Raw genomic sequence first — 27,225 nt, forward strand, 5'->3', positions numbered from 1 at the left:
CAATACGTTACTCACATACACCATAGTTCGAGGTGAAGCAAAATGAATTACAAGTACATGTATTTACTTGGAGCCAGCGTTTAGATACATGAATAGAAAAAGAGCATATCTCAAAATTACAAATAATCCTCATTTTAGTTGAATTGCACAGAAAAATTATCGACAAGACAACCGGTTAACCTGCGACGTCAACAAACAACATCACACTTGACTGAATGTTTTTCAGTATCATCGTACCGATGAAGCATGCAGCCGGCAAGTGTTCCATATAAGATAGATCATGAGCAAGAAGAGTACATGTGGGACGTTGCCGTGAGTGGCATGCAAGCTGTACACTGCAACCCCTGGATCAACCAGTCAGTAATCAGCAAGCACCAGGAAGTAGTAGTAACGTAACGTCGTTACTCCCTGGCAAGCACGGATACAAGCCGACTGCGACAACGGCACACCATTATGTACAGTGTGTAGCAGTGTTTTCAGTAAAAGCACAGCCATCTTGTGATAGCATACAGCTCAATGTGTGGCAGCGCATGACAGCTAATGCCATGTCTATCGCAGTACGATGGCAGTTAGCAGCGTCTATTCCCAGGCTCGGGGGTGAGAATAGCAGAATAGCAGAATCATAAAGTTTTAAATAATAATAATAAAAGCGCTAATGTGAGTTTCATGTTTTAAACCGATAGAGCAACGGGTGCGGGGAATAACGGGACGAGATTTGAGAGGGATAGATTTAAAAAATTGAAATTTGCTACAAACAACACTACAGACCTAATCTACAGCAAGCGCTGCAGCTAGAGGAGCTGTGAGAGCAACGGCAAGTTGGGTAGCGTTCGCTCTACGCAGTTGCACCAGAAATTGGCGCAGGTTGCGTGGTACCAGCGCTTGCCAAACTGCAGACGTGCTGCGTTGGGATCGCGCTGGATGGCCGTCTCCGTGAACAAGCGAGTCACGTCGGCGGTTGTGCCAACGCCACTCAATGACGAGGGAGCGTTTTCCTCGGGTACCTTGAGCAGACACACGCCGCACGAGCGCTCAATGTCCGCACACTTGGGAGTAGCTCGTAACTGACTGAGCGAAACGGTGTCCTCTTTGGGCTGCAGTAGCAATTCACACAGAAAACAACACAGCACAATGTATTAGACGGAGACACCTCGAAATTGAACAAGCATGGAGATTGGCGATCAGATTGGTAAAACTGGTCTACTGTAACACGATGCGAGCTTTATTAAAAGCAAATCCGATATATATGAGCAAACCCTATAGACATGAGCAAACCCTATACTGGTAGACATGGGCAAACCCCATAGACAGACATGAGCAAACCCTGTAGACATGAGCAAACCCTATAGACACCAGCAAACCCTATAGACAAGAGCAAACCCTATAGACAGCCCCATAGACCCGAGCAAACCCTATAGACACCAGCAAACCCTATAGACACCAGCAAACCCTATAGACGCCAGTAAACCCTATAGACATGAGCAACTCCAATAGACAAGAGCAAACCCTATAGACACCAGTAAACCCTATAGACACCAGCAAACCCTATAGACATGAACAAACCCTATAGACACGAGCAAACCCTATAGACACCAGCAAACCCTATAGACATGTGCAAACACTAGACATGTGAAAATCCTACAGACATGGGCAAACCCACTAGATAATGCAGGTGGAGTTGCACACTCTGTCTTGGGGTCTATACTTTTCGTAACACAGTAGTCATGTACAATAGCTCGCAGTTACTCACTTCCAAGCAAGTGCCCGCAACTCTGGATGCAATCGATGCCCATGCAGTGTTGATGTGGCTCATGCTCTGGTCAGGTAGTGTGACAGCGTTGGATGCTGTGTAAGCAGCAAAAGAGCAATACAAATACATATAAACACAGTCCATTTTTAGTATTAGTGTATAGCATGCAGTGCTATTTTCGGTGTAACTTAGTGGTGAAACGAATATCAAAACCCAGTAGCCGAATATTCTTCGGCTTAACGAACGAACGAACATTCTTTCGTTAACACGGATGACATCACATGCCCTCCTCTCAGTCATTTTATTGGATATTGTCACTATTATTAGGCATGACGAACGAAGGCATATATTTTCTCCATCATTTCTAGGTCATTTTCACAAAAAAACCCAGCTGAAGTGCCTTTCACAGGCTCAAAAAACAGCTTGAGACGTGATTTTCGTTCGAGCGCCATACCTCCCCTCCAGGACCTCGGATTGCGTTCGGGTGGCTTCTAAACAACAGCTGAGAGTTTGCTAATGCCGATAGATCTTTCAATGAAGCGATTCGGTCAAGTATTCACGAAGTTACGAAAGTTTGAAGTCGCCCGGTTGATTCTGCATACCGGGTTAACGAATATTTGCCATGAGAAATATTCGTTCGAATGTGTCAAACCGAACGAATATTCGAACATTCGGTATATTCGTTTCACCACTAGTGTAACTCTATGTATATTAGCACACGCACTGCGCAATGACGTACTTGGAGTTTGTACTGGGAGTACCCTACACAGATATTTGAGGTTGGCTATGTAAAGTGTTGGAACCGTGTATTGTTGATCCCAGCATACTCATATCCATTACCCATGTACAAGTATTCCTGTAGTGGAGACATAAGGGGAGACATCGGTAATTTCGGTAGAGAAAACCGGCAGAAAAAGGTATGTATGCAGTGTATTTGAAGTGAGACGATGGTCTCAAACCCGAAGACGGGTGGAAGCCCTACAAAGTCTTGCTCGTCTAGTGTACAACTAGGAAAAGGATGATGTTCTTTCCAGTCAAATGACCCTGGGTAAGAAGACCACCTGCACACGGGGATAACATCTGTTAGGTCCCTTGAGCGGACGGCTTTGGCAGGTCTCACTGTAGAAACATCTCGCCAGTGCACAGAGCTCTCCCAGCACTGAACATACCAAGTAACGTAGACATTGGTCACTCACCTGAAGCGACTACTCGCAGATAAACACGGTACACTTCAATAACAGCTGAACACACAGGCACACGGAAAACAACAACAGAAAGCGTATGAACACATGCCGATACACACAGGCACACAGACACCGACAGAAAGATCATGAACACAATGTCGATTATTGCAAAGTAGATGCTGGGCTTCACAAAGATCTCGACGAGGCTTGTCAACAGAGCTTGAGGTGTACATACAGAATGATCATGATCCAGGGCCAAGTATCAGTGAGCTGCTCATCAATGATCAAATTACCAAAAAAAGCAGGAACACTTGGAACCAACTACAAACTAGTTACCAATGCATCTCAAACAATCTTAGCTCTGCTATGAGCAGAAAGAGAGGTAATGAAACAGTCCGGTGCATCCTGGTACTTGTACTGCAAACACAGCCATGTCCGCACTCAACCTACCTGCAATATAATCACCGCCTTTCTTAGACTCTGCCAGTGCACACATGTCTTCAGCGCCGCTGACATTGGCTAGTAGTGTCAGCGCAGTGTTGAGAAGCTGCTGGCAAGCCTGAAGACAGCGTTTCCACTCCTTCGTGTGGACATCATCGTCCTAGAGAAGATCAGAGCCGGCGGCGTAAACGCACCAAAACATACAAAGCAATATCAGTTCACATGAGATACTACTGGGTACCTGGGAGTCTGGTTTCATGATGCAATCGTGATTATGTCATGTCCTCGTACAGACGCTGAATGTGCACATGACTGCTGGCCTACTAGTATCAAGCCATCAGCCACTTCACAGGAAATGATTACCGTATTATCCCCAATAAATGTGCAGTTCGTTTTTTTCTCCAAAGGTGGTCAGACCTCTACTGTAGTGTAGGAACCGTGTACTTTTATTGATTCTGGCAAGATTGATCGCCTATCATGGGCATCACACCACTCATAATAATGATCTGAAAGACTGCAGACATCTGTACAAATTTACACTCCAACTAGGGTACTGAACAGTGTAGAAAGATTCAAAAGATGATAACAGGTATGAAAAACACAGTAAGGTGGATCCTGGTACATGTGCCTGTGCCCCAGTAATGCCCGTCAGGCCATTCTGACATGTACACTGTACTACTATTGGAGAAAATATTCGTTATACTTTGTGATCCATACTCAACATGTACTAGTATTGGAGATGTGCACATTTATTGAGGGAAAATATGGCATAAAAAATTAACAGCTGAGACTTTCAGCTCGTGCTTGTCTTGGTTGCGCTCGCCTTCCCTTCTTATGTTATCATAATTGTAACTTAGAACCTTCCAAGTTGGAAGGCTGTTGGAGTGTGCATCCAAGATGTGCTAGAGCTGTTAGCCAGGTAGTGTAGAATGTCAGTACAGTTAGTCAGTGTCGTGCAATGCTATCACATGAGCTGATTGTAAAGTAACTGGTGGTGTTAGTGGACAGTATAGCGTAACTAGTCTTGCAGTTCCTTGGTCCTTTTTCTTTTCTATATTGTAAAAAATGAAAATAAATAATATCTGCTTGGATGTAGAGAACGGTAGTCTCTTACAGAAAAGTAAGTTCAACTTCATACTACTGAAGAGAGAGAGAGAGAGAGAGAGAGAGAGAGAGAGAGAGAGAGAGAGAGAGAGAGAGAGACATACACCCACACATGCACCTAAAACCTCCAGTGCTACTAACCAGCGACAGGGAGCTGTAGTCAACAGGTCTGGCAACGAGAGGAGTGCTGCTGCTAGTGGACATAGAGGGCGTCAAGGCGGCTTTGAGGGCCTTGTTTTGAATCTTTGGTGATGGTCTTACATCCTCTCCATCCATCGTGAAGCCTGTCAGGCTGGCAAATCTGTCTTCAAGCTTCTCGGCAGTCGCTCGTCGCGGAGCAAAGCCACTGCTTGCACTGGCACCACTGCTTGTCACAGACAATTGATCAGGTGCCCTGGCAGCTGGCGCTGTGCTTTCAAACGTGGCGAAGTCGCCAAAGCCATCCATGCCCGTGTTGCTGTTCTGTTGGACAGACTGGGCACCAGCAGCACCCGCAAATCCGCCAAACTCATCAGCAGGGTCATCAGGGTTGGCTAGAAGCGTGGAACTGGTTACTGTGGCTGAGGATTCCTGTCGGGTCAAGGGTGAAAGTTGGCCGAAGGTACTTGCCGTGGACATGGGCTTGTGGGATTGTGAGGACGTGATGTTGATGGAATTGAAGTCACCAAAGCCAGCACCTCCATTATCATCTGGTGTTGGTAGACTGTCACTTGCAGCCAGCAGTGACCTACTCTCCGTCATGCCGGACAGTGAAGAATCACAGGGCTTCATAGGCATGTTGCTACGAACTGCTGACTGCTGGCTAAACGCACCATACTTATCAGCAGTGGCTGCTGCTGTCGTCGTTCCAGCACTGTCCCCACCATCAAGCGGTGGGATGCTAGCTTCAGACGCCACCGTAGCTAGGCCACTGTAGGCGGAGGACTTCTTGCTGAAGAAGGACATTGAACTGCCGGTCTTCTCCGTCATTGACGACGGCACACCTCCAATACTGGCGTCGGACGGGGCACGCGACACACTACTCAAAGCACTATACTTGTCACCAGCGATGCCAGGATCTGCTTTCTGATCAGAAGCTGAGCCCAGTAGTCCTCCTGAGTAGGAGGCAGATGCAATACTGCTATCAGAGGCTACAGAACACAGCTTGCTAAAACCTCCATACTTGCTACTGCCCCCAGTGATACCACTCATTTCACCCAGCTGATCAGATGACCCAGCTGCAACACTGCCTGATGATTGCAAGCCGCCGAAGGCACCATATTTATCACCATCATCAGAGGCATCAGGTTTGGCTTGATTCATCTGGTGGTTTGATGTAAGACTCGAGAGTTCCTCGCTGCCAGCAGAAGTGTCGCCGGACAGTGCCGTGAACACACTGTATTTGTCACTGGCAGCACCAGATGATGACGATGCGGCAGGCTCAGCGAGAGTCGGCATTGTGGACATTGGTGCTGAGCTGAAGTCCGCTGCAAAGTCAGCAGAACTGGTGAGCGACGTCAGGCCCATACTGCCGGACGGTGCTTCAGTAGCGGGCGTAGAAGCGGATGAGTCTGCTGCCAGGCCGCTGAGAGCGCTGTACTTTGTGTTGGAGTTGTTGCTCAAGGCCAATGCAGCAGGTGCAGCTGATACCGGTGCAGTGCTCCCACCAGCCATTGGCATGCTTGCAAAACTAGACATCGGCTCTGTTGCTGAGGATAGAGAAGTAGATGAAGCTGGGGGTAGTATGGTATTGTTATTGCTACTACTAAGGGCAGCCGGGAACGTGGTGCTTGCGGAGGAATTAGCAAACATATTACCACTGCTAGTGTTGGTGACCGGAGCAGTTTGAGACGGTGCACTGTTGAATGAACTAAAGTCACCAAAGTCACCACCAGAACTTGTTGCTGTTGCAGTTATTGGTGCCTGCGGTTGCTGCTGCTGTGACTGAGAAGAGTAGGAACTCGTAGCCAACGAGCCACTGAGAGCAGCATACGGATCGGTGTTAGCTGTCGCAGATGATGCTGCCGTTGGCTGCATTCCAGTGCTAAATGCAGACCCAGTCGACGACATGGGCAGTGCTGCTGATGCAGAGGAGCCAAGGCCCATCGGGTCATTGAGAGGACCGAGAGATGGCTGGGATCTGGAGAGAAATGAAATGTACACCCACCCACCCACACACACACACGGGGGATAAACATGGCTGCCAATGCCACTGCAACCTCACTACACACCGGCGAAAGAGATGCGTAGAAATAGATGAAATACCCTGTACTGAGCCCTCCTCCCCTCAAATTGATACTTTCCGACCCACAACACTAAGTGCCAGGGAGTGTTGTTGCATGGGTGTTTCGCATACCCACCAATCACCTACATGTACAACCTACACTCAAGCACTGTCCACTATCACCACCAGTAACCCTGAAAGGTACTGACATAACATATTCCAAAATCTCCAACCGACAGAGAATGATCACTTACTGGGGTACTTGTTCAGCAAGAGCTGCCAATGTTCCTCGCCGGCTATCATTTATAGACGACGGTCCCAATGATGCGTTGTCTGTAAACACATATTGAGAGTGCACATGCACACACGCACATGCAGACACACACACATGCACGTGCGCGCGCACGCGTGCACACACACACATACATACAGTCGACTTTGCGTATAACGACACTCAGCCGGGCATCAGAAAAGTGTCCTTATTCGCAAAGTGTCGTTATACCCGAAGTCTCACTACATGTATGCAGCTACATGTAGTATGGACTATGCTCTGGGCATGGAAAGTCTGTCGTTATTCGCGAATGGTCGTTATACCCGCAGTCGTTATTAGCGAAGTTGACTGTACAACCAGCATGTGTTGGATAGTACCACAGTAGCTAACAGTAATCTACCCATGAATCCACAACAGGATAACACCATGCACACTACTTCCGAGTACATGTACATGTACTCATGTACGTGTACTTGGCTGTGGCAACATTGCATAAGATATAAAGGACCAATTAGAAGCAAGCACTAAATATCTGTACACATTGACAGTAGGACATACCTGGTGTAAACGAGCCTGAGCTGCTGGGCATAGCAGAAGAAGAGAATGGTGGCATGGGAGATGGTGTTGATGTTGTGGATGGTGTTGCCGATGGTGGCTAAAGCACGTCAAGCAAGATCACACAAACAAGAATAGAACGAGACATCGATTTCTAAAGCTCGGGATTTCACACTTGTACATAGTGAGCAATACCTGTACACAGACTCAGTGAGTGATACTTGAACACAATGAGTCCACAAGCATCACAGGCACTTGTACTGATAGCATCACAGGCACTTGTACTGTACACAAATACATACATAGTACATACTGTAAACCGCCCAATATTCGCGTCACTAAATTTTCGCGATTTCTTAGAACCAGCAAGTTTGCGATGGCAAAAGTTCGCGAAACAACGGGGCCACCTACATACACCCACTGTTGAAGCTTGATTTCACGCTGGTTAATATTCGCGTTACGCTCTTCTCGCGAAAATAGCGAACATTAGTCCGTGGCGAATATTAGGCAGTTTACAGTACTCTGTGCTTCAAAACTAAGTGCAGTGAACATGCAGTCTATCATACTGTACTAGGACTGTGCTACATTCTGCCTCGTACATGTACCGGTACATTCACACTGCTGAAGTATTAGACAAGTCAGCAGTATTCCCATTTGCCATGCATATATCCGAACACAGGATGAGATACAGCATGAGCAGTTCGGCTAACCTGGGCACGAAGATGAGCCGGTAGGTTAGGTAGCTCAACATTACTTAGCACCGGGATGGGAGGATCGACACGATTTGATAGCGTCGCTACTGTCAAGTTGGTCTCTCCATTCTAATACGTATGAAGCATACGGGCAGGAGGTCAACACACGCACGCATGCACACGCGCGCGCACACACACACGCCAGTAACATGACATGAGTAGTGATTAGTCATCATCAAAACAAGCCACTGGCAGTAGTACATGTACAGCGCAATGTACTGGCAGGAGAGGTGAGCAACAAGCCAGAATGCTCATCCTAACCAACATTATGAGTACCTACAGTGGCTACAGTACAAATTGTCGTATTGCCAGTATCCACAGAAACAGGCAGCTACAAGGCATGTGTAGTCAATGTACGTACACTGAAGCAAGTATCCAAGCCATCTACTGCTGGTCATCACATGTGACCTATGCATGAGTCTACGTATGGGTAAGTCCATGGTGGTGAGTGGGTGAAGCCTTGTTTATATGACATATTGCCATTTGACAGGTAACTGTATACCAGAAGTCTTAGCTACAATACTGGAACAGACTGGGGATTGGCGATACATGCACCAGTAGTCCAGTATTACTTGAAGTACAATGGATGCAGCTAATGGGGTCGCTTTCGGCACTTGTGCCAGTGGTTGTGAGACTTACCCACTCACCCCCACCGTTAGGCGCTGCATCTGCCGCTAGGGTTTATCGGGTGTTAGCGGCCGTCGTGAGTTCCCTTCGGGAACGGATACGATAATTTACTTTACTTTTTACAGTGGATTGAACGTTGCACGTACCCGCATAAGACCTACAAGTACAAGTACAGGGTCTGCGGTGAACGCATTGAGCACAGTCATAGCAGCCTCTTGTACCATACAATCATGTAGATTTGTTGTGTAATTCGTTCAGCTTTGGAGTAACACACCAGTTCAAGTAAGACTTCAGAGCATGTTACCTGTACTCTACACACAAAGCAGGAATAGTGCTGAATTCCACTCACCTGAGCCAGCGCCACCAGACCAAGGGCTATGTAGAGCTCAATGCGGTTCAGCTTGCCCGGCGACATACGATTAGATGCGGACCAGATCTCCTTGAGGATGTTGCGCGACAGACCGGACGCTGTCAGGATCGGGTAGATGAGATGTGTATCGACACTGGTCTGCCCTTTGGGACAGCACTTCAGGAATATCTGCTGGTAAAGAGTAGGCGCTAAGTGCAGCTCACGGCACCACGACGGAAGAATGGATTTTCGGCCGGAATCCGAGGATGCATTTGAAGCATTGGCCGGCGTGGAGCCCATGGGCACTGATGATGATGCCGGCGCTGCAGCGGCTGTTGTTGAGCTCTGGTGCGGCTGACTCGACATGAGCGTAGACGAAGGAGGCACCTGAGCACTGCCCTGGCTCATCATAGGCGCTGGCATGCCTCTCTCGTCCATCAGTGATGGCATGGGAGCACTGGCTTGACCACTAGATCTCAGCACGCCGGAGGAGTCAGAGGATGGCGCTGAAAGAGGAGCGCCTGTAGACGGACCCGACATGAGTGATGACATATTAGCAGAAGGGAAACCAGAGCTCGTATTCAAAGTCGCTGCTGCGGTGCTCCCACTTAAGCCCGACTGCGGCACCGTGGATGATGTTGGAAAGGCAGTATTGTTCATTGAAAATGACGATGATGTCGGCTGGCTTATTCCTGCACCAGGCATGGTGCTACTTGCTGCAGGCGCAGCAGCAGCACTGACTCCCGCATTGCCAGTGCTCCAGTCTGAGGCTGCGTTCGTATGGGCAAGCAAGGGGCTGTCTGAGGACGACGTCGCACTAGCAAATCCCGCGGTGCTAGGAGCCTGCTGGAATGATTGGAACTCATCTTCAGGTTGGTCACCACCAAACGTATCAGCAAAGGCCGAGTAGTCAACTGTGCAATGCAAACCAAACAACACATTCAACAGTTTGTATTTGAAAAAAAAACAATAAAGTTAAACGTAAATTTCGCACGTCCACGTTACCACCGGCTACACAATACCAGAAGATTATCTATGCTATCAATCAGCCATAACTCGGTACAGCAGCCAGAGACTGCACAGATGTCAGTACATACACAGCAATGACAAACAGCAGCCAGAGACAAAGAAGAGCAACGACTGACCTGGTTTGCTTTCCACTGGCTTCGGTTTGGCCGGCTCTGTTCACAAAAATTAAGAACAGCAGGAGAAAAAATCAGCACAGATAGTGTTTAGTCAGGAGTCAAGACTCACACATTCAGTCTATGTACAGTGTGGACGGGGTGAAAAGTACCTGAAAAGTACTGAAAACCAATCCGTAGATAACTCATTGCAGACTCTCTACCCAAATCGAGGATAATCAATTTCTCACTCACGCACACACTCACTCCATCTCCATCTACATTTGCGATAGGCGAAATCCAACCCAAAGCACAAAGCTAGCGCCATGGACCCGTTCCAATTACATCGCTGTATGTGTACATGTGAACGTACAGCAGTATCCGAGCCACTTCCGGAGTGTCAAGGGCCGTGCAAGTCGAGGGTGCCACATATATATGCACTTGCGGTTGGATTTTACCTAGCGCAACCGTACATTAGCAATACAAACAGGACATACCTGCAGGCGCTTGTGGCTTGGCAGGTTGCGTCTTTGGCGAAGGTTTACTTCCGGCCGATGGGAGCATCATTGATGATTGTGCCATAAAGCTATCTAGATTAACACCACTCTGACTAGCTCCTTTAGCACCAACACGCTTCAGCTTTGCTTGCTGCTCACGGAATTTACGCTGCTTCTCCATCTCCTCAGCTTCTTTGCGCTGTGCCTCAAGTCGTTTTTGCTGCGCAAGCTCTTGCTGCCTCTGTTGTTGCTGCTGCTGTTGCTGCTGTTGGAATTGTTGTTGCTGCTGTTGCTGTGGCTGTCCAAATTGTTGGTGCTGTTGCGGCTGCTGTCCAAATTGCTGAGGTTGCTGCTGCTGCTGTCCAAATTGTTGGGCTTGTTGCTGCTGCTGTCCAAATTGCTGGGGCTGCTGCTGTTGCTGCCCGAATTGCTGGGGCTGCTGCTGCCCAAATTGTTGGGGCTGCTGCTGTCCGAATTGTTGGGGCTGCTGCTGTCCGAATTGCTGGGGCTGCTGCTGTTGTTGCTGTCCAAACTGCTGCTGGGCTTGGTTTGGATATCCACCACCAGCACCATGCTGCTGGAAAGTACCGAATCCTCCAGGCTGCTGTTGTTGCGCCTGCTGCTGTCCGGCAAAGCCCTGAGGAGCACCAAACTGGCCTTGCTGAGGCACTTGCTGCTGCGCCTGAGACCCTGACATGAACCCCATTTGCTGTCCAGCGGAAAACCCAGCTGGACCCCCGGCTATCCCACCAGCTCCAGACGCCTGCATGTAGCCACCTTGTGCAGTATTGCCCTGTGGTTGAGCAACACAAACAAAGCAAGTGCTGATGAGTTACTGGTTGACGTTCTATAGCCGCAGCATTGATACGGCCTTGTCAGCAGAAATGGCTTTCGACAAACATGTACATGTACATAAAATACCAGGGAGATCCAGGATCTAGTCGAGAAGGAGTTTTGTTATCTTTGTTTTACTTCACCATAGGTACAGGCATTGCTACCTTCGAGTCCCCCCCCCCCCCCCCCCCCAGACTGGTGATCGGTTGCTACAGGGCAAAGAAAGAGCTACACAGTCTTGCGAGTGCACAGACAATGAAACTCTTGACAGCGAATACGCTCAGTCCACAAATCCAAAACATGGCTCAAAGACGTGCTCCGGCTGCTGGCAGCAGCCAATGTCAACTTGCCGCCTGATGCAGTGAACTACAGGGCAAAGAAAGAGCTACACAGTCTTGCGAGTGCACAGACAATGAAACTCTTGACAGCGAATACGCTCAGTCCACAAATCCAAAACATGGCTCAAAGACGTGCTCCGGCTGCTGGCTGCAGCCAATGTCAACTTGCCGGCTGATGCAGTGAACGCTGCTATCGACTATAGCAGATGCAAATGGTGGTGTGGTGTAACACCAAGTACATGACTGAACTTCAAGAAAACAATTTTCCATGTTTTCAAAAAGCACCCAGCATTAACTTGGATATGAATTCGTGTATTATACCTACTACAGAATTTACAAGTTTGAATTTCATGTGCAGTTTTGGACTACACATATCAGAGTTCATGTGGCTGGAACTAACTACTGTCCATTTGAAACAACCGCTCCATAGTGGAATAAAATTGCTGGTGATAGTTGTGCAGATCAAAATCTGAAGACAGCAGTACCTCAACTATATTCCCATTTAGTGGAACTACACATCGATGCAAGTAACAGCTAGGAGAAACACTGGAACATTTAAATACACAGAAAGAAAGATCGTACCTGAAAGCTAGCATTTCCAGGCTGACCCGTAAATTGGCCAAACCCACTTCCAAATTGTTGGCTCATGGTTACCTTCAACAATATCTCAATAGCTAAAAGGTGGTGTGAGTGATCCAGAAGAGTACATGTAGTAGAGATACTCAACACGACACTTCTGTACGTAAAATAGCTTGCAGCAAAAGACTACAGGTACTCTTTCACAAAGCTAGACACATGCGCCATTCTGACTTGACGGAGGAGTCAAGGACTCGTTGAGAGTGACAGAGGGCCTAGGGATACACCATGTAATGATGTACGCTCGACTCAAGAACTTGATACAGCTACAGTGCTATTGTCGTTGACGACCTGTTACTTTTGTTAGATTTGAGGAGGCTGTCTGCAGCCACAGGAAAAAAATATAGGACCAGACCGGGAGTATGTACATGTAGGCCCGTACCGCGTACTTCGCGTATATAATACTGTCTGTAGCCAGCACACAAAATGTTGCTGCAAAAATCGTCGATATTTTGCTGCACATATATCTGGCACTATAATTAAACCCGATGTTTTTCTCCATGTTGCCACTTTGCTCTGCAAAAACGGGTAGTTTACCCATTTCCCGCATAACCAACCATCTCTTTTCTATAAAAAATCGCACACTTGTTTAGGCCCGGGGCGCCCGGCCGGTTATGAGCGCATAATTGCCAGGGTTCAATTCACCCAACATGCAAGGACCTAGGTGATTCACAGTGCGTGATATTTTGGTGAAATAATCTAAATCTTGTTTGGCTCTTGATGAAATTGAGTCTTGAAGTCGATTGTGCAATTATTTTACGGGCAATCTCCGTTTTCAATTCTTCAAACATTTTTCCAGAAGAATTGCCCACAAACTCCGTCTGGGCCCACCAGGAAGTCGTGAAACCCGCGCTTTCAAGCAAGCAAATTGTATATCAGGGAGTAGCAAATAATTACACGGCGAACAGTTGAGCTCAACTTATTTGGCACATCGTGCGAAGCAGGGAGTCCTGAAATATGGCACTTTACCACTCCCAGGCGCAACGCGTTTCCCTTGCGCGAAACGAAGTATAAATCGGGACAACTTGAATTTTGCTCAGTGCACAGATAAAGGAACTGAGAGCGTGCAGGGTAGATGCCAGAAGCATGCATGCACTGCTGTGTCCAAGTACAATCTCCCACGAATAACCGTTAGGGATACCAGTACGGTATACAGACACGTCTTTTCCTCCAATCCCACCTCTTGGCCCAAACAATATGCACCCTTCAGCCGGAGGCACCCAACAGCATGCACAACAACATGCACGTACACACACACACACACACACACACACACACACACACACGTACACACACACACGATGAGCTGCCTCGTGGTAGCAGTTAATTAAAATGAAATAATTATCAGTACTTCGAGAATGAATAAGAAGCGGAAGCAGGCCTGGGTCTGGGCTGGTGCCACTGTATAAGAGACAACTCACAGCGCCTCAGCAAGTGACTCCACGTGATATACAACAGCTAGTGTGAATGCAGAGAAAAGAGCAAGACCGTTAATACTTGGCGAGGCTTGAGCAAGACACCTCAATCACAAAGTGAGAGTGTGGTGCTGAGTGCCACCCAGCAACTGGACAACATGCAGTCACAGAGCACTGAGAGCAGTCACACAGCAATAACAACAAGATGACAGCAGAGCAAACAGGGTAGGCAGAGCAGCAGCAGACTGATGATAATGGTATTGGAGACTTTACAATCACCCGCTTAGTATGGCCATAACTATGTCATGGTGATAGACAACACGATAGCATAACCAGTGAACAACAACAAGAACGAGACAAGAGACGTGAAAGAATAGGACTTTGGGGAGAAGAAAGGGAAAACAACGACGGAGTGAGGAGGCAAGTTGGTTATCTTGGTGGTCCACTTGCCTGCACAGACCGGGGCACAAAGAGGAAAAACACTACAGCGTTACTATGTGTATCATGGTCGGACACTGTTACTGTCATTTAGCGGTACTGCCAAGCAGCCTAGCTGCACCCGTGCTATGGCAAGGCGCCGCTCTTTTTCTTCAAATCTGCTTGCTCGCTAGTCTATTGGTTATGCAATATTCAAACGATGAGATTCAGTATGCAACGTACATAAGGGATATAGTGCAGTGAGCGAGCCACACCAGAAGAATAATTTTGCGTTCATTCGCCAAGGCAATATTCAAGAGAATATTCGTTCAAAGAAAATTGCCATTTGCTGCATCAATAGTAAACACTGCTCTAGGTTAAGAAAACGCATGCTTCACCCTCGGAAAAGCCATAAAAAATTGCTGCCTTCGCTGCAGTCTTCCATCTCAGGGTTTTATATCCTGTCAACACTTGGGACTCAGTACGTACTTCATACGATCATAACTTCCAGCACTGCGATGAAAACTCCTTGGCAAGCACACTGAAGCAGACGAATAATGAAATGAAAGGTGTCCTACATTTGACTTACCCATGGTGGAGGCTGTGTGCCGGGAGGAGGTGGGTTGACACCAGGTGGTACCACTCCTGGCGGACCCATTGGTGGAGGAGGCTGCATGGCCATACCGTATCCGCCAGTGCCTGGAGGTGCCATACCCATGAGCGATGGTGGCTGCTGCTGTTGTTGTTGCTGCTGCCATGGTGCTGGTGCTGCTGCTGAACAGTGATATCATTGCCGGACGCATGTAGGCACACATGCACACACATGCACACACATGCACACACAGACAGACACACACACACACACACACACACACACACACACACACACACACACACACACACACACACACACACACACACACACACACACACAGGCACACCGACATACAGGCACACACACGCACAGTATAGTCTTTAGCGTCATTATGCGGCGTGCAAAAGTGATGCAACGCTCATCAATGTAATATTCTATTCAAATTCTGTGGACATGTCAATAATGTCTTCATAAATCGTTCCTTGACAAAAAAATGAGGGGTCCCTCAGGTTTTACTACTGTTCCAGTGGAAAGGTACCAGATGTTGCTATTTTGCCTGGTATTCCCATTATTCCAATGTTTGAACCTCAATATAGCAAGGAACGGATACGGGAACCCTCAAATATAAACGCAGATTCAGAACAAGAACGATTTTCTTTATAAGTCGCATTGATGCAACTTAACATGATGACCAAACAAAAAAAGCTGAGGCTCACAAGCACACGTTAGCACACAGCGTAAGTACCTTGTTGCCATGGGGGTACAGACGTACTCCCAGGCGGTGGTGGCTGGCCCATCTGAGAATACTGCTGACCCATCGGCTGCATAACTCCTACACAACACAGCACACAAGGCAATCTCTCGGCATTTACAATGATAGTATGCAAAGGACACTTCGACGGGACTCCGTACAATCACTACCTGCCTGTGTGCACCCAAACAAAACACCTAACACAGAAGTTAGTGTACGATGAACAAGCAAAACCACACACGCTGGAATTCAAACCCAGTGCCCGAATCCCCCGGATTCCGTGGAGAGAGGAAGAATTCAGTACACAATGAACCAACGAAAAATCGGCTGGAATTCAAGTCCAGTAAGTTACGTGAGTCCATCTGCTCCCCAGGATTCCATAGAAAGACAGCATTGGTAGTGAGCAAGTTGTGATCTAGTCAGACAACACCAGTGACAACAAGCCTAGTGTGATGCGGTGCAGAAACACCCACACACAGACATGCACACGCACGCACGCATACACACACTCACACACCCCTTCACACCCACACTAGAAAAGCAGGGAAACATGACCATGTCTTACCGGGAGGTGGTGGTGCAGCTCCGTGCGGTGGTGCCATAGACATTGGTGGCGGCTGCTGCATCAAGCTACTGTGCCGTGGCATGGGGTTAGTGCCAGGCGGTACAGTGACACCTGGTGGTGCAGGACCCCCATGGCTAGACTGCATAGTGGACGAGACCGATGATGACGGGGTTGAAACCTGGCCGGCCGACGAACTGTTCGGTGCCCACGGTGGATTGTTGGCAGCTAAACAACGCCATTGAGTGTGAAAACAAATGAGAACAACCAATTAGTTCTCCCCATGTCTTTCTCTTTCTCTGTCTCTCTTATAGAAATACAATGACATGCGGAAGACACTCAAACCAATGCATCACGTTTTTTAATGACTGACGGAATTCCACGAAGGTCACCGGATATTAGCGCTTTGAGGGCATATCACCCACTAGTAACCAAGGCCAGGGAGGGGAGATGATGAAAAGATAAAAAGTTGCAACTCGTACAGACATGGAACTAGGCTGCACTGCAAGCCTTCCTTCCACTCTAGAGCTTACCAGCATGCGGACGTGCACCTGCAGGCTTGTTCCACGGCATTGGACCGGATTTGGAATGATCATACACCGTAATACCACCAGTGTTATCACGACCAGTCTGAACTCACACAAACAGAAGTGATAGAGGGACACACAGAAAAAGAGAGACCGAACTGAGAGAGAGGAAAACAAAGAGCGCAATGCTGATATCCTGTGCCCATAACGAAGTAAAATAAAATAAGACAATAACAACAACATATCCCACAGTTTCTTCATAAAGAATATGCATGAGCTGCACAAGTATGACCAAGAGTACATAACCCACAGAGTGTGCAACGCCGATCCAGCTCCGCATAGGGTCTTGGTCGAGCGGAATCGGATCTTCTGATGTCATGCGTACACTTCATACCAGCGCAAGGCCGGTCTCGAGGCAGGGTACCATTGTTTTTTATCCAAGAGCACCCGCGACTCCCCGGGTTCCCCTCAGATGTGTACGGTATTATGACGCAAAGATCCGATTCCGCTCGACCAAGACCCTATGCAGAGCTGGATCAGGCGTTGCACACTCTGGGGGGGTTATGTACTCTTGGTATGACATGTAAGAGTACATTCGATTTGCAATGTTTGCTTTTTGACTCAGTAAAAAGTGACTAAAAACCCAGTAGCTCGGGCTTGCCTGTCAAAAGTGCGGCAATACACTCCGCATTCTACTAATTACTAATGTGCGGTGACTATATTGAAGTACAGTCATGTTCAGTACATATTAAACTTAGAGCATACCAGTCCTTGAGGTGGTGGCACATTGCCCCGGCCACCATATCCTCCATGTCCTCCTGGTGGTGGCTGATGTTGATTCCTACCGCTGCTGTTGTTGCCTGGTGCAGCAGGCTTGCCTGTTAGCTCGGCCATGAAGGATTGATACTGCAGAAGAGGTACAGCAGCAGCAACAACAACAACAATAACAACAACACTCGTGAGAATAAAGATTTGAAAAACAACAATCGTGAGAATAAAGATTTGAAACAATAACAAAAGCAGCAGCAGCAACATCCGCAACAATATCAACAACAAACATGCCATACATGGCGGCAGTCGCATTAGTGTATTGAGCAGATAAAGCAAACACTAAGTCTTGGTACCAGTACTTGACCATACTGGTCGGGACAGAACCTGAGCCATGCAACGCCATACACAATCACAAACATGGCACAATGAATGTGCTGACGAGCGGATCACAGCACAGCACACATGTACCCAACGGGTCTATACCAGTTTAGACTTGATTGCTCAAGTATGCTCACCTCGGCATCCACCTTGCCACGGCCACCAGTAAGGTAGCTACTCGGCGGAGCAGCTTCTACTAAACTGTTGTGCTGCGGTATGATGATGTTAGATTTGTCCCTGGAGGCAGCAACCACACGTACGTACACACAGAAATGACCAATAGAGTCAAACAAGGACACAGCAGGTCAACTACTGAAGTGAAGTGACTTTGACAGGATTCAGCTCCAGCCTATTGTGGTTTGCATGTAAAAACAAATACATTCTGCATTCACAACATCATCTGCGCAGGTATTGTATGAGCTGTGGATTATAAACAAACCCTCACTGTAAAACGCAATGCATCCACGACAGCAGAAGGCAGCCCCCCCCCCGACCAGTCACTTACTCTGGTTGTGGCTTCTTGACGATACAGTCCTTAGCGACGTGGCCGCGACCTCCACACTCTGCACACATCACCTCGTTGGTGAAGTTGGTCTGCTCAGGGCACTCCCAGGTCTTGTGGCTGGTGGCACCACAGTTACGGCATCTGCACAGCACACATATACACACAAAGTACAACATTCGTGCCAAGCTCAGCACTCAAAGCCCAATGACATGCATTCTAGTTTGTGCACCGCTGGAAACTACACAACCACAAGGCAACACAACGCACACCAGCACACATGTGAAGAAGCATAAGCAAGTTGCAACACACCATACTCCATTCGCCACAACTGCATCTATCGACAACAAGATCACACTGCTCTACACTGAGGAACTCTGACCAACCTTGCCACTTCATCAGCACGCAAAGTTCCATTCAGTGCTGCCAGCTCAAGAAGCTGAAGTCGCTTGAGATCGCTCTGACCCTCGGGTGCGTCAACACCTTGACGAATGACATCTTTGATCTGCAATCAAGACAAGTGCACAAAGGGCACGGTCACATCAGACAAGAATAGTGGAATGGAACACACATCTATCAACTCAGTGATGCAGTGGATATGCAGTACACATGTAGTGTGCTTGATACACTGAATAATACATATCACACAGGCAGCAAACGAAGATAGCTAATGTTCTAAGAAGAGAGAGAGAGAGAGAGAGAGAGAGAGAGAGAGAGAGAGAGAGAGAGAGAGAGAGAGAGACAAAGGACAGAGAGAGAGAGAGAGAGAGAGAGAGAGAGAGAGAGAGAGACAAAGGACAGAGGAGAGAGAGTGTGTGTGTCAGTCACAGTATGTAGCACACCCACTAACCATCACAACTTACTTTGTCAACACACTTCTTCACTGACTCACAAGTCTGGCCAGTCACAAGTGCATGGAGTTCTTCATCTTCAGCATTGTCTGGCTTAACACCAGGCCTGGGTGTCTACAAGAAACAAAGAAAAGAGCAAAATAAAACACTGCTACAGGCGCGCGTAAGACTCCCTTTGGAGGTGGTCCGGTTGTGGGGGGTGCGGGGTGTCCCCCGGGAAAATTTTGAAATTAGGCGAGACCAAAACAAAATAGAGATTCCCGGGCCCTCCCGCACCAAAATCGAGCCAAAGCCAATTTTTTGAACAGTTAATAATAATAATAATAACAAGCCTCTGGGTCATCCTAATAAAGATATTATCTTTATTAGGATGACCCAGAGGCTTGTCGCCTATCAAGGGGTTCACCGCTTTGAAGGATGTACATGTTTTATGCATGTACACTACTGATGGTGTGAGTAGATCTGTGACGTGGAGTCACACAAACCCGAGCTTGTATACGACTCCCTGATGTACAGATCAGGGCCATCGTTGGCCGAAATATAGAAAAATTGAACGGGGAAACCGCGTACCTGTTGTCTGTAAAAAAATTGAATAAAAAATTACCGGAAAATGCTGTAGAAAAAGTTCAACATGGCATGCACACATAGTCATGTACATACATGTACATGGGAAAAAAATAAAAAATAAAATTTCGCTCGCCCGCACCAATTTCACATGGGTCCTGCCCGGGAATCTCGATTTTATTTTGGTCTCGCCTTTAAGGGTGCAAAATCCTGTATTCTGGGCACTTTTGGCATTGTGAAAAAAAAGTGGTCCGGCTTTAGCCGGACCAGCTGCGACACCCCTGTGATAAGATCAGTGAAAGGAGACTACCATGAAGCAAATCCACATGCTAACCATCAGCAACAGCACTAACAGCCACAGTAAGAAATATACCAGACAATAAAGAACTCATGTGCGCTTGCACTCACTGCATATACACCATACACTAACTAACCTTTCCTTCCTTGACGGAGCCCTTGCCACGTATCATGACCTTAGTGTTCGTCTGCAGAACAGATGGTCCGCACAGCACACACGTACGCACACACACAAACACAGCATGTAATATGCATGACATGACACATGTGTTAGGCCCTCGTCTCCCGTACATTTCCTCGTACATCCGTTCCCCAGCTGACCTGCACCCCGCAGCTTCCTGCGTTCCCCGTATGACTACTCTTGTCCCGTTGGCCTGGGTAGCTGCTTGCACGACCATATTGCCATAGCTATTCAGGCCATTTATCTTCTCTCTCTCTCTCTCTCTCTCTCTCTCTCTCTCTCTCTCTCTCTCTCTCTCTCTCTCTCTCTCTCTCTCTCTCTCTTCCATCATCATGAAGTTTTTCGTCGCCCTGCCTCCCCTCGTTGTCTCCGTTAATATAATTATGTCTCCCCCAACCGACCTCGTCCGGGGTTCGCTGTGAGTGTGGAGACATGGGACTTGCGATGTCTCCACACAGGAACACTCGGCGAAAGTCTGTCCCACAGCAGCATAGATGTCTGCAAGCATGGCTCACAAAGTAGATGACACTGTCCCTCCCGTCACCCCTTCGCACAGACCACTGCCGAAGTCATTCCCCTGGGCCCGAGTCAAAACCAACTTTGCAGACCAGTACATGATGCGACGCACAGAGAGAAGGCGAGAGCACACAAAACACTACATGCAATGACCATACTTACATCTTTCTCTAGCTTCTTTAGAGTGTTGCCACTGTAGAAGGCAGAACAGGGGTAAGCAGAAAGTGAGTGAGTGAGGAATAGAGGGAGAGAGAGGGGAGAGAGAAAAATAGAAAGAGCGCACGAGAGAGAAAAAGAGAAATAGAGAGCAATAGATGGATTGACTTTTTCTTGGGCAAAATCCGGGATATTATCCACCTAGAAATTGCACAACAGGTCATTCAGTACAGGGGCGAGGGTGAAAACCGGTGTAAGATATGGCACCCCAGTCACTCCTTGCTGCCACTATCTTTAAAGGCATAGTGAAAAAATACAATTCTGATTCAGTACCCATCACACAAGTCCAGCAGCTGTAGGTGGCTACTACTACACAAGTACTGCAGACTGCAGCTGGACTGTGCTGCAGTGCGATCAGAACGCTTACCGGGGCCCAATGATCAGGCCAATGAAATTGATGTGCGGGTTTTCATCCTGCGGTATGGACACTCGATCTTGAATTCTGATCTGCGGTGGCCTATTATACGAGGGACAGGAGAGCCACAACCGTGAGAAGACACAAAAAAGAGAAAAGAGAAGAGAGAAGACAGCAGAACGCACGCACGCACAGCACAGACAGGATTAGCACATGTGGCAACAAGGAACGAGTGCAAGGGGGACAGGGGAAGACGGACAGCAGAAGAGGAGCAGAGCACTGACTGTGACAAACGCCTAGTGGCCATGCGACAGTCAAAGAAAGGAGGACGCTGGGGGTGTGCTCAAGGAGACAACAACTGGACAAACCTTCATTATAGCCGGCTGAACAACGGCAGCAGCACCGCCTGAATGCTCCTTTCTCAGTGCAAATAGTACCACGTCCGGGTATGTCAACACACAGGAATAGGAGATGCACAGAGAGTTACCAGGCAAACAGATCATCTGTCTACCGCCTCACGCATGTGCATACTGTGCTCGGTTAGTCGCAATATGTCCACATCATCCTACACTACACACAAGCGGCATGCAGCAGGCAACACACTGGCGCATGGGCTCAGGCTGAGAGTGATACACACTCTGCACATTGCATTAGTATGGCTGGTTATATGAGATTGGGACACGCTACAGTCTACACTCTCCAGCCACCATAGCCATTTCAAGAGCCATGTACACATTATTTATTGAAAACAGTAGAACACGATTGCACACAAACAGAGGATACACATACAAAAGCCAAGCATACCTCATCAAAGGTAGTTGACTCAGTGACAGGAATTATAACCTTTTTCAACCTCCCCCCCCTCACACATCTCATCAGCTTTAATCGAAAATCGATCACTATACGGAGATTTCCTTTCGAATGGAGCACATTTGGAACAAATTCTCTACTTTGACAGCACTCACAAGAGCGAGAAGAAACTAATCTTGGACTCCAATTGAAAGCAGTAACGTTAAAGACCAGCCAAAGGCAATACCTAGCAACTATTTCGATCTCTCACTATCTACAATTGTGACGGGCGAGATCCGGACCGATGTACACTTTCACAGCTGCAAACTAATGCGAAAACATGCACGCGTGCTTGAGAGGGAGAGAGAGAGAGAGAGAGAGAGAGAGAGAGAGAGAGAGAGAGAGAGAGAGAGAGAGAGAGAGAGAGAGAGAGAGAGAGAGAGAGAGCACCGAACATCGCAAGGCTGAGTAACCCTTGGTGTTGCCAGCGGTGCACACCGGCCCAGATTTCACTTGCTGCAACCACACATAACTTAAAGTTACACATGTAGTATAATACATTTCACTTCGGCTACGTGTGAAAAATAGAACCCAGAGGACTAAAACTAAACCCGAACACACACGGACCATGTACTAATAACTCGGTTTCTTTTAAAAACCTTTTCAGTGTTTTCACCCATGTGTGCGATGCCATCGCTGACATCGTTTACAGTGCAGTGGTACCACGGACCTAGTCAGCAACACTAGAACAACACAACGGCATGCCATATTAGTGGGTTAGTTGGCTGCAAAGGAACAAGGACAAATGAAGACATTCAGCGGATGTGAAGTCTTGCTTTGAGCTGCTGCACAGGGGTTTATTTCAGTCCTGTAAATCAAACAAACTGTGCCACGTTAGTATGTCTTTGTCTGCGTGTGTGTGTGTGTGTGTGGGTGTTGACTGGAGGGATCTTGGCAGCTGCTGAACAGGCAAACTCACAACACAGTGGTGTTAGTGTCCATGGAAATGACAGCACAGAGTACTGGTACGAGAATACACCACCACTCACTACAGTCACGTAATCACAATGCCTAGCTGGACAACAACTGCCTTCATACCTTTGGCGGCCTATTGCTGCTTTTAATTCGCAGGTGTACCGATATCAACGCACCTACCCTACACTAATGATAAGGCTACTACAGTGTACACGTACGTACACAATTTTCGTGCTGGCTGAACTATTATTGCTTGAATTGGTGGGCAATATCTGAGAGATTTCCTTATCTGCTCTGTGTCCACGCCATCACTTTACTTCACCATCAATCAGTACTATTATTACAGCACTGCTTTGTTCTGTACAAGAGCATTAACCCTATGAAGCATGGACACTAGATTGCTTACCCAACTACCAACTAACGGACTTGACTCCAACCGACAATATATGTTCTCATGGCAAACACACTGAGCAGACTCAATCACGCACAGTTTTCAATGACTTACTTGTAGTCTGAGGGTGGCTTGTAGTCCGGATTCAACTGAATGGCGTCCTGGATCAGCTTATGGCGCTCCTCTTCCATGCGCTTCTTCATGCGAGACTCGCGTGTGTTCAGTCGTACTCCCTTGTGATCATAGAACGGCTCTGGAGACGGCGAACGGTTTTCCTGTCGTTCGGGAATGCCATAGTCGCCAGCGCGAAGCATTTTATTCAGCTCCTCGATGCGAATGTGAACTGAACGAGATGAAAAGATCAGAAATACGAAACATGTGAATGACGATATTTTTAATGCTGGCAAAATTTCTCTCCATTGGATGGCAGTAAAATCCATTGGATTAGGAAAAATGGCATTTTCATTACTTCTGCTGACTTTACTGTCTCTCCATGTGCGCACTCTATTGCCGTATTTCTGGGGAAGAGCTGCACCCCCCCCCCCCCCCCCGCACCCGCTCTTGCAGCACATTCCAGCATTTGTTTGTATGAAATGACTATTCGAGGTACAAGCCAAAGGGGTGATTCCGATCCGATATCCATGCAAAACGTGCAGCACTGACCCCAGAAAATGCGGTGGGTGGAATAGGACTGATGCAAGACAACACCATGCATCCAGTTTCTATGCCACGTGAGCAGAGTCAGGTGTAGATTGCAGGATCCGGGGCATATTAAATTATTAACAACACGTCACTTTAACTTCGGTCAAAGTATGGGAATGCTGGCTTATATCGGATACTGGTACCCGAGGACTAGGCTACAAAACGGGAATGTCGATACCCACTCAACAGTATAATTTATGTACATATGTACAGCCACTCAATCTACAGACATTGCAGCTTAGTCCTCGCGGACTCATCAGCGCAGCACCCAGAGATGAAGATGAATTTGGTATCAATGAAAACAATTCTCAAAGTCAGACTATAACGCATAAAGCATGCTGATGCGGTGTGTGTTACTACAATGCATGACATAACATACTGAGATACTTCTTCTGTTCCTCTTCAGACAGGTGAGATGGAAGCTGCGTAGGCACAGCGGTGCTCTTTTCTGATTCATTGCCCCAACGGGTCTTCCTGCGCTTGGGGAGATGTGATGTGACAGCTGTAGCACAACACCCACACACGCACACATGGGCAAACACACATAAACACACGTGCACGCACACACACACACACACACACACACGCGGACAAACACACATAAACATATGCGCGCACGCACACACACATCGCATATGCACACGCAGACATACACACGCGCGCACACGCGCGCGCACACACACACACACACACACACACACAGATACAGACACATCTGCATCACCAACAGCTACATGACATTGTATATACTGTAGTAGTTGTGTTTAGAAACATGAGCTCTAAGAAAATTGAATGGACAAGGTGTTCCTTTCAATAATGATGTTACAAAGTACAGGTTCCAACCATGTACTTCTATTTCCCGCAGCCCATGCGCCTTGAACAAATTCACGAGAAATGGAGGCTTTCGACTGAGCAACCAGCAATCTTTGAGCAGTTTATTTGTAACTACATGTACTCAGAGTGTGTGCGTCTGAGTTCCCTTCTTGCTACAGCCCGTATGGAATTAACAGGTGTTCAGATGGTTGGGATATTGATTTGCCAATACTTATCATGTAGAGAGGTTCCGCACTACGTAAAGTTGAGCAACTTTACGCTAGTGGGCGGGAAAAACCCGTGAATTCGCGAGTTTGCACTCCACTACGAAAAGTTGTCTACGGAGAGTACGTAGATAGGGCTCTGATAACATAGGTGCTCCGTAAGTGGATTGGGGTACAAATCTATGACCCGCTCCCCAGGTCGATCCGGTCGTACACTGCCCAGGCGGAGTTGCCAAGGGCAGCTACGTGATTTGAAAACTTCATATGGCGGAACACAGATCCGCATGCAGTTTACGTAAGACTTTCCGTAGATCGACTACGTTTTTACTAACGTAAATTACATTATGCGGAACCTCTCTATTGCATGCCGAAGGTACTGTATATGCTGTTGCTATGGGATTGGTGTTGGATATGTCTGGCATGGCACATGTACACTCAACTATGGCTACACACTAACGTTAGCCTTTCTCACCTTCCGCTGCTCTTTTAGCAGCCTCAATATGGGCAGTTAGAGCCTGTCGACTTGATGTATCCAAAGTGCTATGCTTCTGGGGAGTCTGCTGTGCCGGCTGCTGCTGCTGCTGCTGCGTTACTTGCTGAGGCTGCTGCTGCTGTGGCAGAAGCTGAGTTTGAGGTAGCATTGAGGGCTGTCTATTCTGAAGGGCAGGGATGGCTGCAGCAGCTTGTCTAGCGGCAAGGATAGGGTTGAGTCCCAACGGAGTAGTGTTAGCACCCGTCGCCATCTTTTAGGTGCTCACGCAAATCCAGCAAGTGTGGCCCGATTCAAAACCAGCAAAAATAAATAATCAATGCTCGGAGTTTCACAATCTGAAAATTATACAATCCAAGGGCGAAGACTGAACAGCATCGGATCCCTTTGTTCAGCTCACAGGCCAAAACAAACGACGAAGGGAAGTAGATTGCAACAAGGTCTGATCGTCACACCACCTGAACTGAAGCGAACTCAGTCGAGAAACAAACAGTTACATGACAACACTCGTCTTCTTTCTGACAAAGGGAGCTTCAAAAAGTGTGAACAAGGCAAAATTTTCGTAGCTCGGAGATCGGCTGCAGCGCTAGCGCGCTGGTGATTTCGCGCTAGCATACACGGCAGATCTTGTGCAACGAACGATCGATATCTGCGGGCGCTACCGCGTCCTACCGGCGACGCAACGGTATCGGCTACATCACGGCCAAGTGCACGCGCACGTATACCGTCGAACTTACTTCTACACTCGATCGATGACAATCGGATATCCGCGGGCGCGACGCCGACGACGGCCGACGGGATCAACAATAATAATGCTGGGCAGCGGTTTGGAAGAAGATGCCCAGCTTGCAAAATTCCTTTCGTAATCCAAGCAGTCTCGTAGATTTACATCATTCTACTTGCAAGCTTGGTAGAAAATACTGTGCATGCCGCAAACTAGACTGTCTCCATATCTTCACTGAGATAAAGTGCTGATTTCTAACCGGAGAAATTGTCGGCCAATGAGGAAGACCGTAGTTCAACTTGAAAGTCGAGTTGTTGAGTCGGAGTTCTCTCTACAGCTACTAATCACAATGCTCTGGTGACGGGGGTGATTTGAATGATCGAATGGGTCTTATCAAGGAAGATGGATTGTCATGCAGTTCTACCTGCTCTCTAGATCGCTGGACGTTACTAATGGCGTCGACAGCACTCAAAGTTGATGCCAGCAGCTCACAGCATGACGATCCAGAATTTGTCCAGATTTTGAACATTGTCAGGTCGTGCGTCGCGTCACAACTT

The 27,225-nt window shown here is 47.7% G+C and overlaps 2 protein-coding genes across 4 annotated transcripts; both read right to left on the reverse strand.

Annotated features, from left to right (window-relative positions):
- Positions 1 to 5: 5 nt before the first annotated feature.
- On the reverse strand, positions 6 to 12,959 carry LOC135813813 (synergin gamma-like). The gene is made up of 12 exons (XM_065326823.1): positions 12,609 to 12,959; positions 10,855 to 11,647; positions 10,382 to 10,417; positions 9,237 to 10,150; positions 8,219 to 8,329; positions 7,512 to 7,608; positions 6,937 to 7,015; positions 4,621 to 6,598; positions 3,385 to 3,535; positions 2,947 to 2,991; positions 1,751 to 1,845; positions 6 to 1,094 (listed from the first exon to the last, which is right to left on the reverse strand). The coding sequence occupies exons 1-12, from the start codon at positions 12,672 to 12,674 to the stop codon at positions 792 to 794; spliced, it is 4,668 nt and encodes a 1,555-aa protein (XP_065182895.1). The 5' UTR covers positions 12,675 to 12,959; the 3' UTR covers positions 6 to 791.
- Positions 12,960 to 13,979: 1,020 nt separating this feature from the next.
- On the reverse strand, positions 13,980 to 26,456 carry LOC135813815 (splicing factor 1-like). Of its 3 annotated transcripts, none has more exons than XM_065326827.1 (16): positions 25,927 to 26,456; positions 24,797 to 24,919; positions 23,830 to 24,058; positions 21,573 to 21,662; positions 21,152 to 21,182; positions 20,430 to 20,480; positions 19,444 to 19,545; positions 18,967 to 19,085; positions 18,584 to 18,724; positions 18,216 to 18,315; positions 17,695 to 17,835; positions 16,936 to 17,032; positions 16,406 to 16,630; positions 15,835 to 15,921; positions 15,084 to 15,262; positions 13,980 to 14,527 (listed from the first exon to the last, which is right to left on the reverse strand). In XM_065326827.1, the coding sequence occupies exons 1-16, from the start codon at positions 26,195 to 26,197 to the stop codon at positions 14,507 to 14,509; spliced, it is 2,007 nt and encodes a 668-aa protein (XP_065182899.1). In that variant the 5' UTR covers positions 26,198 to 26,456; the 3' UTR covers positions 13,980 to 14,506. The 3 variants fall into 3 exon arrangements, with proteins under 3 accessions (XP_065182899.1, XP_065182898.1, XP_065182897.1); XM_065326826.1 differs by having other exon boundaries at positions 15,084 to 15,265; XM_065326825.1 differs by having other exon boundaries at positions 15,084 to 15,268.
- Between the last annotated feature and the right edge of the window lie 769 nt (positions 26,457 to 27,225).

Source organism: Sycon ciliatum, chromosome 4 (assembly GCF_964019385.1).
Source record: "Sycon ciliatum chromosome 4, ocSycCili1.1, whole genome shotgun sequence".
In the NCBI taxonomy this organism is placed as follows: Eukaryota; Metazoa; Porifera; class Calcarea; order Leucosolenida; family Sycettidae; genus Sycon; species Sycon ciliatum.